Genomic DNA, 14,510 nt, shown 5'->3' on the forward strand with positions numbered 1-14,510 from the left:
TGAACAGGGAAGTTTCCCCCATCCTCCCCTTCCCCCTCTTCATCAGGCCCTCCAGCCACAGCAGCTGTCAGGAATTAAGGGCTTGAGGCTTCTGGAAGGGGTGGGGGCAGAGGGGGATAGTGGTGGGGGGCAGCGGTTAGGGAGAAGTCTGGCTGGACAGCAGGAAAACAGCTGGAGGCTGGAAGCAGTCTGCGTCAGCAAGCCTTGTCTGACCTTGTCCCAACTTTCTGCAGACCCCCCACTCACCTCTTCTCCCAGCAAGCAACACAGTGACATCGTGGGCCTGAGAGAGACTGAGCATAGGGCCAGAATGCTCGAGAGAAAGGACAGAGTAGGACAAGGCAGAGCAGTACAGGACAGAATTCAAACAAAAGGAATACTTCCGAGCTGAGAGGGAACAACGAGAGGGAGAAACTGTCCCAATTAAGCCTTTCTTGATCTAGGCAAAGGCAATGTGGTTTGGTTCTGGAGACACAGGATCATGGTTTACTTATTAGCTGGGTGGCCTTAAAAAAGACATTTCAGGGGGCAGCTAGGTGGCACAGTGGATAGAGCACCAGCCCTGGATTCAGGAGGACCTGAGTTCAAATCTGACCTCAGACACTTGACACTCAATAGCTGTGTGACCCTGGGCAAGTCACTTAACCATCATTGCCCAGCCCTCCCCCCAAAAAAAAGTCATTTAAAAATATTTCAGTTATTTGGGTCTTAGTTTCCTCATCTGCAAAATGGGTGAAGGGATGTTATATCTACTTCATGGGGTTGAGAAAAAAGATAATTTTTAAATCTTAAAGTATAGTTGGATGAAAGTGAGTTATGATTATGGGATCATAGACTTCTAGTGCTACAAGTGATCTCCATCCAGTACACCCTACTCATTATATAGCTGAGAAAACTGAAGCCCAGGAAGAGAAGTGATTTTGCCCAATGTTGAACAGCCATTTGAAGCAAAACTAAAACTCTTTAAGACCAGATCTCTCCTTGGGTAACTCAGGGAGAGTGGTCGCCTTGCTGTTTCTGTTTCTCTCCTAGAGATAGACAAGTGTCCCTTTTGCTCCATTGCAACAATCCTTGTGGGTCTGGAGTGTATGTGGGGTTGTTAAACCTCTTCTGAGGTTCCACTTAGTGCAGAGAATGGTGTACATCCCCCAACATCCAACCTTAAACCCCTCCCCATACACTTGCTAGACTGGAGTCTCTAGGGATACTTTTTCCTCCTTTCCCTTACCCTCATCCCCAGAAAGGGAAGAGTTTAATCTAAACAGGGGCACTTGGGGTGCCCCAGAGCCATATGGACTCAGGTTCTAAGAGACAGTAAGTGGGGCTCAGAAAGGGCACCCCAAGCCCCAGGACCCCTAGTGTTATATAATCCATTCCATATCCCAATCATATCCCCACCCTCTGTCCCTACCCTGTGCTCTGGCCCCTGTCCCAACTCCAGCCCCCAGAGCAGCAGCAACAGCCACCGCCTGAGACCACAATTACAGGGGCCGCTGGGGGTGGGGGCAGGAGGGATGAAAGGCAGCAAGGAGAATGGTTCCAGCTGTGCTCCATGGGAGGGGGGGGTGCTGTATGCAGGGATACTCTGGGGCAAAGCAGGGAGGTTGAGGAAGACTAAAGGGGAAGGGGAAACAGGTGGGGAAAATCGGACCCTGCCCATGATCCCCCAGGACACAACCCATCCCAAAGCACAGATCACATCATCATGCTGGGGTTTGGGAGATAAGAGTGGGAGGCAGTTCCTTTTACCCTGTCCCTCTAGACTCTGAGTATAAATTCAATGACTTGGGGAGGGAGGCAACTTCATTTTTATCCTGGGAGATTGTTGCTTTAGCTTCTAAAGAGCCTCCTGGGGAAACTTCTTGGAAGACATAAGAAAGGAGGGAGTAGGGGTGTCCTTGAGTCTCAAACCTTCCTGCTTCCCTAAACTACCCCCTGGGCCCTCAGCCTCATTCATGTCCTTGGCCCCGCGCCGTGGCCTCCCCACCCCCGCCCGCTTGCATTCTCTGCTGTTCATGATGTGGTCAGACACATATGGGGCTGCTCTGTTCTCTTCAACCCCCTTCACCTCCCTCATTCCCCCCACTCAGGGGGGAATGGGAATAGATATCAGACTTTGGAGCAGGGGAGGGAAATGGGAAGAACTGGGAGGTGGAACGGAGGGGCAGATCTGAGATCTAATTCCTTCCTTTGCCCAGATAGCAGAGAGGAGGCTAGGTCTCTCACATCCTCATATGTAAGGGTTTAGGGGGTGGCCAGGATGAGGGCTCGAAGAGAGAGGATGATAGCAAAGCTCTTGCTCTGTGGACTCCAGCTCCTTCGGCTTCCCTAAGTAGTGGGAGTATGGTATAGGAGCCAGGACTCCTGTCTGAAACTCGTGAGCCCCCTTCTATATGAATAAAGTGGTCTTCAACTATTGCCCTGCCTCGGTTTCTTTCCTTAGAATAGGGAAAATGGGATCCTGAGGAGGTTAGGACTCTCTTGGACAGACAGTAGAGAAGTTCAAGAGGATCCCTAACTCCTAGTCCCAGCTGAGGTGATCCAGCAGTACCAGACTGAATGGAGACAGAAGAGGCTGGGAAGAACTGAATCAATTCCCCTGCCTCTCTTCAGAGTATACATCCAGAGTCCAGCCCAGTCATAGAGAAACCTGGGTCAGGGCTCCCTCTGGTGACACTTGGGGAGGTGCAGGAGCTAGATTCAGGAAATGGGCCATCAGGGTAAAATATTTTGTTCCCATCAGGTTGTTGGTGGCCTCTTCCACCCAGGGATGGTTGCCATCATGGGGTGGAGGAAGGAGGCAGCAGAACCCCTCAAGGGAGAGATGTCCAGATTCCACCCCCTCCTTGGCCCTTCTGCTGACCTTTCCCCAAGGTCAAATGTTCCCTTAGGGAATTAGGGCTAATTCAGACTTAAACATCTGGAGTGAGGGGGCAGAATCCTCCTCCCCTCAGTGGGGAACAAAAACCAGTGTCCCCACAGAACTCTGGTCCAAGGCTGAGGTAGAGGAGCCATCCCTCAAAAAAGGTTCTGAGTTACTAGGTCAGTCTATCCTAATAGCCAATCCAGGGTCCAGACTTGAAGGTTCCTGGAACCCCCTACCTAGGATTTCTTTCTCCTTTTTTCTCCTGACTTCAGCCAGATGATATATCTATCCTAAGTCCAACACACACCATCTGACTTCTCTGGTTTCTTCTCTCTCTCTCTCTCTCTCTCTCACACACACATCTCCTAGTCCTTTGAGTCTGAAGCCCACTAAGATCCTACAGAGTACAGGCTGGTGTAGGACTGATGCCCATAAAGGACTAACCCCTCAGATCTGATTCTGTTTCAGAGACCGTGAGCATTTGAGGAGAAATGATAGTGCTTTGTATATAGTAGAGAGTGTACTGAATTTAGTCAAAAGATCAAGATTCAAATCCAGGTCAGCAACTTTCCAACTGTGTAACTGAAGCAGTTGATTCCCCTTTCTGAGGCTCAGTTTCCTCATCTCTAAAAAATAAAATGAAGGGGAGGGGGGAGCGGCTGCTAGGTGGCACAGTAGATAAAGCACTGGCCCTGGACAAGTCACTTATGCCTCATTGCCCCACCAAAAAATAAAATAAAACGAAGGGATAACTTCAATCAAAATCCCCTGACTCATAGTTGAAATGCACCCCAACAGGTCATCTAGCCCCTCAATTCTTAAACTGTGGGTCAAGACTCCATATGGGGTCGAGTAACTGAAGGTGGGGAGGGCAAAAATTGGGCAACAGTAAAAGGTTATGTATACTTATTTTATATACCTATATACCCCAGCATGGTGTAAAAATTTCTAAGGCAAAAAGGGGCTAAGAGTGGGAAACGTTCAAGAAGCCCTGTTTTAACCCATCTTGAACTGAAGCTATATTAATATATTATCTCCAGCATCCCTGGCAAATGGTGTTCACTAGAAGATCTCCAATAAAGACTGAGAGACCACAACTTCTCAAGAAAACCCATTCCACTTATGAACACTTCTGACTGTTGGGAAATGTTCCTTTAATGCAGAAATTGATCTCTCTATAATTGCCTCCATTTGCTCCTAGTTCTCTTCTGTGGAGTCATGCAGGACAAATGTAACCTCCATTCAGCCTGCCAGCCTTTCACATATTTGAAGACAGCTATCATATGTCTCCCCCAACTCATTCCACCTCCCAGTTATGACTAGTTCCACCAGTTGTTTCTCAATGGTCTCCATTTTCCTCAACATCTAGGCTGCCCCATTGAGGACATCTTCTATTCTGTCAGTGTCTCTCAGATGTAGCCTCTAGAATAGAACAGAACACTCGGTCTGACCCAGGCAAAGGCACTGCAGGACCTCTCTTATTCTGGACCATGTGGCCTCTGGGGCCTGCCATTTTATGCATGGAGTTCACTAAAATCCTTAGATTGAAGGACCATAGATTCATAGAAGAAACTTTAGAAGTCCTCGAGTCCTTCATTTGACAGATGAGGAAACTGGCCCGGAGACTTGCCTGGGATCACACAGCTGATAAGCTTGTCGTGAAGAATCTGAACTCTGGTTTTCCTGATTCCAAGTCCAGTGCTTCTAACAATATCCTGCTACTTGTCTCTCCCACAAAAACTGTTTGATCCTATGATCAAAACCAGGAATGCTTACTACCATCCCCCAGTGGCCAGGCTCTTCTCCATTCTTTTTATCTCTACTGTGAAAAGAGGAAGAGACATGGGACTAGCCATCAGAGTCCAAGGGCCTGTTTTCTGGCTAACCATTCTCCCCCACTCTTCCACCAACTCCACGTGGCCTTGTAGCCGGAATATTGAGGGTCCCAGAGAGAAGAGTGTGAATACAAAGAGCTAGTCAGCCTTGTGATAAAATATTCCTTTCCTCTCCAACTTGGTTTTGAATAAAAATACTTTATTGTCAGTCTGTATTTTAAATATATTTAAGTTGTGGGGAAAAGTACTTGTAACAACTTCTGTGTCAAGAAAGATGCTGTCATAATTCATAAAAACTTGGGGGGGTTAAGAGAATACCTCAGATTCCATAAGAAGGAAGCAGGAGAAGGGCTATGAAAGTTTGGTTGAATTGAGTTAAATGCACTCTAAGAACAACCAAGAAAAAGATTGAGAATAACTCCATCCTTACTTACTAAGTTTCCTCCTTGTGGCTTAGGTTTTATGGCTGATGGGAGGGAAGAACCATAAGAACATGGGAAATACCGCAATGGGTGAGACCATGATCCACAAAGCCCAGTCTTCCATTTCTAACTAGGGTACAAAAGAGTGCTTGTGGGAAGTCTTTGCTGCCCTTCTTGACATCGATATAGATAGAAGGAGCACCATGTCTGTACCTTCCCTTTTCCCATATCAAATGCTACCTTCTAGCACATTCATGTGTATATATCACTTCTCCCTCCCACATTTAATTGTAAACTTGAGGGCAGGAATTATGGAGCTATTCAATTTTGTATCTGTAGTGCCTAGTACAAAATATAAATATTAAGTCAAATTCATTGAATTGAATGACTTAAGAGTCAGGAAGATTTGGGTCCAAGTCCTCGCAACTCTGTAATACAAATTACTGAGGTGCTAAACTTTATCTGTGGAGGAAGTTCTTCACTGGGAATCCCCTATAATGATAAAATCCTAGGTCCAAATGGCAACTTAAGACCAAGAGGCCTACTTGTAAAAGCCAGGAATTTAAGGTAACTTTGAAATTTAAGTCATTTTACCTCCCTAGGGCTCAGTTTCCTCATCTATAAAGGGATTAGACTAGCCAGTCAAATACTGGACTTTTTTTTTTGTAAGCTGTAAGACACTGTATATTCCCCTTTCCCAATAAACTCTCTAACCTTGTTATAATAAAATTAAATTGTAGATTGCTTCCCATCCCTTCAGTCACTGTGCTGGATTAAGAGTAAAATAGGGGGCAGCTAGGTGGCGCAGGGGATAAAGCACCGGCCCTGGATTCAGGAGTACCTGAGTTCAAATCTGACCGCAGACACTTGCCACTTACTAGCTGTGTGACCCTGGGGGAGGATGAGGAACAAAATGCCACTCCAACAACCCTCAGACCAGTGACTGTCAGAAAAAAAAGGGAATGAAGGCAGTGTGGCTATAAAATCAAAAGATCCTGATTCAAATACCAGCTCTGCCCCAGATTTTGGGCAAATTATTTCATCTATCTGGGTCTCAAACCCTCATCTGCAAAACAGGGCACTTAGAGTAGGTGAGCTCTGGCAGGGTCCATCCAGTTCGCTGAGAACCCCCTGGAATACAGAAGGTGGAAACCTTCAAGGGTTTCATTACAAATTACTAGCATTTTCTCTCCTTCTTCCCCCTTCCCAGTTCGACACTATGTTTCTGTGTTCCTTCCTAGAATTTGGGCCTAGAGATACCGGCCTCTCTCCCCAGATCCCCAGCTGAGTATTTGCTTTAAATAATTTTATTAGTACCAAAATCACCCCCTTGACACCTGCTGGTGCCCTCAGCAACCCTTGTCATTAGGGTACCCCATCCTCCAGTGTCGATCCCTTTAGTTTTTCTGGCTTCCTCCCATTCCCCAGGCAGTGCTTGAAGATTACCCTGATCCACTATCCAAACTCCATCTTTATCCGGAGATGTTGAAGGAAGAGTCAGTTAGAACTGAGCAGGACAGCCATCCACAGCATCACACACCATCCTTGGCACCCAGGTAGCTGTCTCTCGACAGTCCCTTTCCCCTTCTGTATCCGTTTCTGCCCCTAAACAATGGGCCACGAGGATCCGGGAACCCAGCTGTCCTTCGCCCAAGTTCTCCCTTGCTGAGGCCGGCCCGAGGCCACGGTCTCTGCCAGGATGTGGCCGTCTCTCACCTCGGCCCACCGAGGCTCAGGGGCGCGGGGCAGGGGCTTGTCCGGGTCACAGGCAGAGGCTGAGCTCCTTGCGCACGCGACAGCGGTGACACTGCACCACGCAGCACCAGTGGAAGCGGCAGAAGCAGTTCTCCTCGAGCTGCACGCTCTCCTGGCGGTGGCCCCGGCCGCAGCACAGCAGGTCGCAGCCGCTCAGGTCCAGGGCGCTGCTGTTGCAGGCGCGGCCCCGCGTGCCCGGGGAGCCTGTCCGCCGGTTGGCCGAGCAGAAGTCGGGCGAGTCGGCGGCGTAGAGCAGGTCGGCGCGGTCGGGGGGCTTGAGGGTGTGGCCAGCCGGCAGCAAGGCCTTGCCGTCGTTGGTGCCCATGACCCTGGAGGCTCCGTGGAAGCGCTCCAGCAGCCGGGCTCCCACCTCCCGGAACGGGGGCAGCTTCTGCCAGCAGGTGCGAAGGGCGCAGGAGCCCGAGAGGCCGTGGCACTTACATTCCGTGCGCGTGTGACTCCGCACCGCCTGCGGGGGGCACAGCCGGGGGGGGGGGGAGGGAACAAGGGGAATGAAGCAAGGGGAACACAGAGGTGGGGCATGAGGAAGATGAGGCCACCCCGGGAGGCATGGGGGAGCGTGAGGTGGGGGAAGAGCCAATGGGACGTGAGAGACGAGAGAAGAGGCAAGGGAGACATGGGAGATGGGGCAGGTGAGAGACAGTGAGGACGGGAAGGTGAGGGCGTCCAGGGAAACACAAGCCATGTGGCAGGGGAGAGACAGAGTCGGGACATGGGGTAGGCGAGAAAGCCAGAAGGGAGCATGGGAGGGAGGACAGCCAATAGGACATGGGAGATGAGAGAAAGAGAGAGAGAGAGAGAGAGAGAGAGAGAGAGAGAGAGAGAGAGAGAGAGAGAGAGAGAGAGAGAGAGAGAGAGAGAGGCATGAGGTCGGGTGAAGTGAGGGAAGAGGAGAGGAACAGTCAAGGGGGACATGGGGAATGAAGAAACAGTATAGACGTGGGAGTCAGCCAGAGAAAGCAATGGGAAGTGGGGCAACATGAGGAAGGGGAGCAGCCGGGGTGATGAAGGGAGATAACCGTGGGAATATGGGAGGCGAGAGAGAAGCAGGGAGAAACGGCCCGGGACACGGAGGATGGGGTAATCAGTAAGGGAAAACATTGGGGAATGGGAAAAGGGAAAGAGGAAAAAAGGAGAAGAAACACTCGGGGGCATAAACAGGAAGGGGAAGAGATATCAAAGCGGGGAGGAGAATGAAAGTTGGGGACACGATGAGGAAGATGGAATGAAAACCAGTGAAGAGAAAGACAGTGGAAGAGAACAAGAGGAAACACACAGAGCCGCATTTGGACACAAAGAAATAAGGACAGAGAAGTTGTGTGGGAAAGGAAGAAGGAAAATGGGGAAACACGAAGAGAAAGGAGACAAGAAAATAAGGTAGGAAAATGGGGAAAAGTTTAAGAAGACAGGATTAGAAAACAAAACAAGAATGTAGAAGAAAGAGTAAAGGAAAGATAGGAGATGAGGGAGAAGACATGGAAGGAAGGAAGGAAAAGAGATGAGGGGGTAGGTAGATAAAGACAAGAAAAAGGAAGAAACCAAGAAGAGACATGAGTCAATGATGAAAAGAGACAGGAATGCAGAAGTGAAGTGTTGGGGAGGTGTGGGGGCCATGGGAATTGGTGGAGTAAGGAGAAAAAAAAGAAGGGGATGAGATTGTATCTAAGAGATGCTAGAGTTGGGAGTGGAAGGGGAGGTGATGAGATGTCAGTCACCCCCATCCCCTCCTCCCTTTTTTTACTCTTTCATTCCAGTTCCTCATGTCCCCAGGCAGCACTGATCATAGACTCAGAGCTGGAGCAAGGCTGGCTGGGCGGCTTACCCTTCCAAACAAATATGTGGGCCTGTCCCAACACCACCCTCTAGTTTCTTCCCCTTCCCCTCCATCCCCTGCTTAGGACCACAAGAGGCCCAGCTGTCACAAATGGGAATATAAAATGAGTGTGTAGGGGATAGTTCCAGGGTATCCTGGAGGTATAGAGTAGGGGTGGGACCAACAGCTGAGATGGGAACCCAAGAGTTCTGACTTCTGTTCCTCCTAAGGTGGGAGTTTATATCTGAGGATTAAAGGTTGTGAGTTTGACTGGGGGTGGTGACTGATGGGAGCCTGGGTGTGTGTGGGGGGGGGAAGGGCAATGACATGGAATGAGACTGTAGATTGACTAAGGTCAGATGATCCCAGAGGAATTCTAGTAGACAAATCCTGGAATCTGGTACTGCAATTTTCCTCTCTACTTTATCTTCCCTTCCCCCACCCCCCCACCATCCTAAATTCTTCAGAAAGCAATATTTCATCCTCACCGAATCATAGTCCCTTGGTGTTGCCATTATGGGAGATGAGGAATAGGACAAATGGTGGGGAGAAGAGAAAGAAAGTAGAGGAGACAAGATGGGTTTGTCTTGGGAAGAGGTCATGTATGCATGTGTGTATACACAAATGTATATGTATATATGTGTGACATGTGTGTGTTAGAGTGGAGGGTCACACCTGGGGGATTGCAGGGGAAGCTGGTAACATGTAATTAACATTTGGTTGGATTAGACAATGCAGCTAGAAGGGACCTTCGAGGACAAATAGCCCAGCTGCTTTATTCTACGGATGACAAAGATAGGCTCACACAGAGTTTAGTTGACTTGCTAAGGTCTCAATGAGTAATAAGTAGTTGATTTAATATTCAAAGCCTCTGACTCCAGACTGGTTGCTGCTTTGATCATACCTGGCATCCTTCATGATTCAGCTCAAAGTGGACCTTTGAGGTGGGAAGTCTTTCCCAGTCCCTTCAGCTTCTATTCTATAGGTTTCTTGTACATATCTAATTATTTACGTTATCTCCGCCATTAGAATTCAAGCTCTTTGAAAACAGGCACTATCCCAAGGTTTTTTGGGGGGTTTTTTTGGGGGGGTGCCTTTCTTGGTATCTCCAATGCCTAGCACAGTGCCTAGTACATAGTAGGTGCTTAATTAAATGCTTGTTGACTGATTGACTAGTGACTGCCTCCATCAAGGTAGGGTTAGCTTGACTGGGATTAAATCCATTGCTCAACATCAGAGCCCTTTGTCACTCCCCAACTGGCTCAACCCAGCCCCGAGGTCCTACCCATTATCCCTCATCCTTCCCTTCTCCTCCCAGGTCCCACCCCTAATCCACAGCCCCCTTTTTTTAGTCCCAGTCCTTTCATCCCTTCCACACTCAGCCTGACTTCTCCAAACTCATTTCCCACACCCTGCCCCAGTCCCCACCCCTTGTTTCCCAGCATCCCACACTCCCCCCACCCCCTGCCCTTCCCCAGTCCCTCCTGGAAGCCTCACCAGCCGTCCAGCCTCGTTGTTGTGTAACTGCACCAAGGCCCGGATATCACCCCGTCCCCGCTTGTGGCGAGCATCCATGAAGAGCCGGGACTTTTCATCCCCGAAGTCCACGTCGTCCCCACAGCCCCCCCACTCCCAGGCTGCATTGCCATCCAGGGAACTCCCAGGGCCTGGAGGGCCCGGAGTCCCAGAGAGGTTGGGGAGCCCAGGGGGCCGGGATGGGGCCCGTCCACGGGGGGCTTGGCAGCCACACTGCAACAACTCTCCCATAGAGCAGGCCTGGGTCACTGCATGGCTGGCCCCAGCTGCCGTGATGGCAAAGACGAAGGCTGTCTCCCGAATATCTGAGGGAACAGCCGAGGGAGGAGGGGGGAAGGGAAGGATAGTTAGGAAGACAGCACTCTGGGGGCTGAAGTCAGGGACCAGGGTGGAACAGAAGAGGGGTTCAATAGTCTGGGCCTGCTATGTCAGGAGACTGAAGTCCACTGTAATTGGATGGGGAGATGGGGTTTGGGTCAGGCCCTTTTCTTTCTTCCCCAGGCTTTAAACCCTCCAGCTTTGTTAGTCGTAACCCCTGGGGAGAGAGAGCTCCCTCCCCTTCCCCTTTTTCCCACCCCCTACCCAGACCCACAACTCCCACTGACCCTGCTGCAGGATTCGCCCAAAGGCCTTGCTGTGGCTGGAACAGTTCCAGCGTCGGAATCGGAACTGGAATTGGCACTCCCTTACACCTAGCCGGGCACCCCGTGCCAGCTCCGCCACCAGCTCAGGCTCAGCCTGACACAGCTCTGCCTGCCGTCCTGCTAGCCGCCGAGCCTTCCGGCAGATGCTGGTGGGGTCCATGACCAGGGGGCTGCCCACAGCCCTGGAGGGGGCAGAGAAGCAGCTGGGTTGGGGAGGTGCAAGGACAATTCTTGCACCCTGCCCCTCAAGGTCTACACTCCTTTCATAGGATCATAGGCGATAGACAGAAGAGGGACCTTAGAGATCATCTAATCCAACCCTGTCACTTGACAAGAAATTGAGACTCAGAGAAATAAGATGATTTGTTCCAGGTGGATGTGGAAGTGAAAGAAGTAGGATTCCAAGTCAAGCCCTTCAATTTCAATTCTAGCGTACCATAGTGCTTGATCTCTCAGTCTGTCTCTGTCTCTGTCTCTGTCTCTCTGTGTGTGTCTCTCTCTTAATTAACTCAGAGAATTGGGACATGAGAGGTGGGATATAATGGCTGGGGTCCTTTAAGTGCCAACACTGGCCAAGGGTTCTGCCTACGTTCCCCAGGGAGCCAGTAATGTACCAAAAGCAAAGAGGTTAATTAGTAGGTAACCTAGAGGAGACTGGGGTAAGGGAGGGAATGACATATATTTTGACACTCGGATTTTATCCACATCTATAACATATTGGATTCTATCCAATTCATCTATTTAATGCCTATATTGTTATTCAATGCATGCACTGGATTGAATGACAAGAGACTTGGGTTTAAGTCCCAACTCTGCCCCTTATTATCGAGTCTCTTCATCTCTGAGACTCTTCTGGAAACTGGGTTATCTTAATTCCTAAGGTCTTTCTAGCTCTGTAGTGATACATAACTATGACTCATGACACATCACACTTTCATCAAGAGGATCAAAAGCAATAGAATAACCAACCCAGAGGGCTAAAGATGCATGATGGACAGAAGTAGAACTGGGCGCTGTCCTCTTGAAATTCTCAGTGACTTCATCAGCTCCCATGAATCCAATGCTCAACTCTCTGCATGACTCTCGACACTACATGGCCATGATCTCTCTCCTAAACCACAATTCATCATCTCCAATTGTCTGCTTGATGCCTCAAACTCAATATGTCCAAAAGAGAACTCGGTATCTTTCTTCTAAGCCTATTTCTCCACCCAACTTTCCTATTTTCTGTCAAAGGCACCACTATTCTTCCCATCACCCCCAATTTACCACCTTCGAGTCATTCTCTACTGACTTTAACTCCAAGTCCGAGCCCTCGCCACCTGTCACCCAGACTATTTGGCCTCAGCACATCCACTTTCTCCCCTCTTTAAATTGTCCTTCAGTCAGCTGCAAAATATTACTACTAAAAAGCACAGGTCTGACCATGCCACCCCTCCAATCAAGAGATGTCCATGATTCTCTATTGCCTCTAAGTTAAAAAACAAATTTCCCTATTTGGCATTTAAGACTTTTAAAAACCTTCATAACCCAGCTCCCTCATCTTTCTAGACTCATTATATGCTCTCTTTCAGCTCAACCGGCACATTTACTGTTCCCCTGACACCACATTCCACCCATCTCTGTGCCTTTCATAAATTGTCCCCTATACCTGGAATGTTCACTTCCTCCTCATTCCAACCCCTCATAACTCCTTGACTCTTTCTAGTTTCAGGTCAAGGTCACCTCTTTCAAGAAGCTTTTCCCAAGGCAACTAGAGGGTACAGTGGATAGAGCACTGGGTTTGGTGTCAGGAAAATGCAGGTTCAAAAGCCTCAGACACTTACTAGCTGTATGACCCTGGGCAAGTCATTTTAGCCTCTGTTTGCCTCAGCTTCTTAAACTATAAAATGGGGATCGTGATTTTGCCTACCTGTCAGGGATGTCATAAGCATCAAGTGATATATTTGTAAAACGATTAGCATAGCACCTGACATATAATAGACACTTAATAATTGCTTGTTTCCTTCCTGACTCCCACAATAGTTAGCACCCCTCCAGCTCACTGTGCCTTTATTTTTAATATATCCTGTATTTATTAGTAGAATGTAAGCTCCTTGTGGGCAGGCACTGTCTCATTTTTATATTGAATGCTCAGCACCCAACACAGTGCCTGGCATATACAATAGCCACTTAAGTGCATAATTATAGTAGGCAAATAAATGCTTATTGATTGACACACAGCATATAACCAGCAGGTTACCAATGATGACTTGCACACAAGAAATGGTGTGAAAGACATGGTGGGAACATCGAGACTGGAAAAGGAGGTGAGTCATTCATGTTGTGAGAATGAAGATAAACAGATGCCAATTCCCAAGTCTACATCAGTATCTTGAAGATACTAAAAGACCCAACCTAATCCATACAGCACATTGGATGGATCCTCTATATAGTGTTTATTGATGGAAAGTCATGGATGAGGAGAACACAGAATTCGAGAGCATTGAGGATCATCAATTCACATAACTATAATCACCCTAGCATTTTGAGGTTTACAAAGCACTTCTCTCACAAGAACTCTGTGGAGTAAGCAGTACAAAAAATATTATCCCCCTTTCATGGTTGAGGAAATGTTAGAAACAGGTTTCAGACCCAAGTCTGCTGATTCCAGTGTTCTTTTTTTATTTTAATTTTAATTTTTTTATTCCAGTGTTCTTGCCACTATACATGTGTTTGTATGTATATGCACATATATGTGTGAATGTATATATACATATACACACATATATAGATGAAGGACCCAACACTTTGGAGTCAAGGGACCTTGATTTGAACCCTGGCTTTGCTATGAGCTCTGTGGCCTTTGGACAATCACTTCATCTTCCCAGGCCTCAGTTTCCTCATCTGTAGAGGAATACATGTAGATGTTAGACTCATTCAGGTCATACCTGACACGTTTGAATATGAACTTGGTCAGGCTAATGTTAAATAGAAATATTCATTAAGTTTGAGTCCACTCTCCCCAGAGACTGAGGTGGTATAGGGGGGAGTGTGCCCTCCCCTTCAGTGTGCTGGAGGGAAATGTTTGTTCTTGCTATTTCTTTAAATTTCCCTTTGTAAATACTATTTTTGAAAAGACTCAGCTAAACTAGATTATCTTTAATGTCCCTTTTGGCTCTAAATTCTATGATCCCTTAATTACAAATCAATACAAATGAAGTATTTTTTTCTGATTTCTTCACATATAAGTCTAGTCCTGCCAATCAACCCATAAGGTATTTTTATTATTGTTATTATTATTATTTGGGTGAGGCAATTGGGCTTAAGTGACTTGTCCATGGTCACATAGCTAGTAAGTGTCAACTGTCTGAGGTCAGATTTGAACTCAGGTCCTTCTGAATCCAGGGCTGGTGCTCTATCCATTGCACCACCTAGCTGCTCCTATTTATATTATTTTTGCCATCTTCACTTAATACAACTCAGTGCTGGGCAGGCAATAAGTGCTCAGTAAATAAACATTGGTTGAATGGCATAAGGGAGATAAGATTTTAAATTCATCAACAACAGCATGAGGGGAAAATGTGGGAGAAACTAACAAAGGAAGTTGTCAGGGACAAATGGTAGGAAGTTATGAGA

At 47.9% G+C, this 14,510-nt stretch overlaps 1 protein-coding gene across 1 annotated transcript in view; it reads right to left on the reverse strand.

The window, feature by feature from the left end:
- Positions 1 to 6,318: 6,318 nt before the first annotated feature.
- The window catches only part of WNT6 (Wnt family member 6), a 30,278-nt gene continuing 22,086 nt past the window's right edge, over positions 6,319 to 14,510 (reverse strand). The window contains exons 2-4 of the mRNA XM_043997685.1: positions 10,854 to 11,074; positions 10,210 to 10,553; positions 6,319 to 7,347 (exon numbers count right to left, since the gene is read on the reverse strand). Of these exons, the coding sequence (XP_043853620.1) occupies positions 6,886 to 7,347; positions 10,210 to 10,553; positions 10,854 to 11,074 (1,027 nt within the window). The 3' untranslated portion in view covers positions 6,319 to 6,885. The remainder of the gene's footprint in view (positions 7,348 to 10,209; positions 10,554 to 10,853; positions 11,075 to 14,510) is intronic.

The sequence above is a fragment of the Dromiciops gliroides genome, chromosome 3 (assembly GCF_019393635.1).
Source record: "Dromiciops gliroides isolate mDroGli1 chromosome 3, mDroGli1.pri, whole genome shotgun sequence".
Taxonomy (NCBI): domain Eukaryota; kingdom Metazoa; phylum Chordata; class Mammalia; order Microbiotheria; family Microbiotheriidae; genus Dromiciops; species Dromiciops gliroides.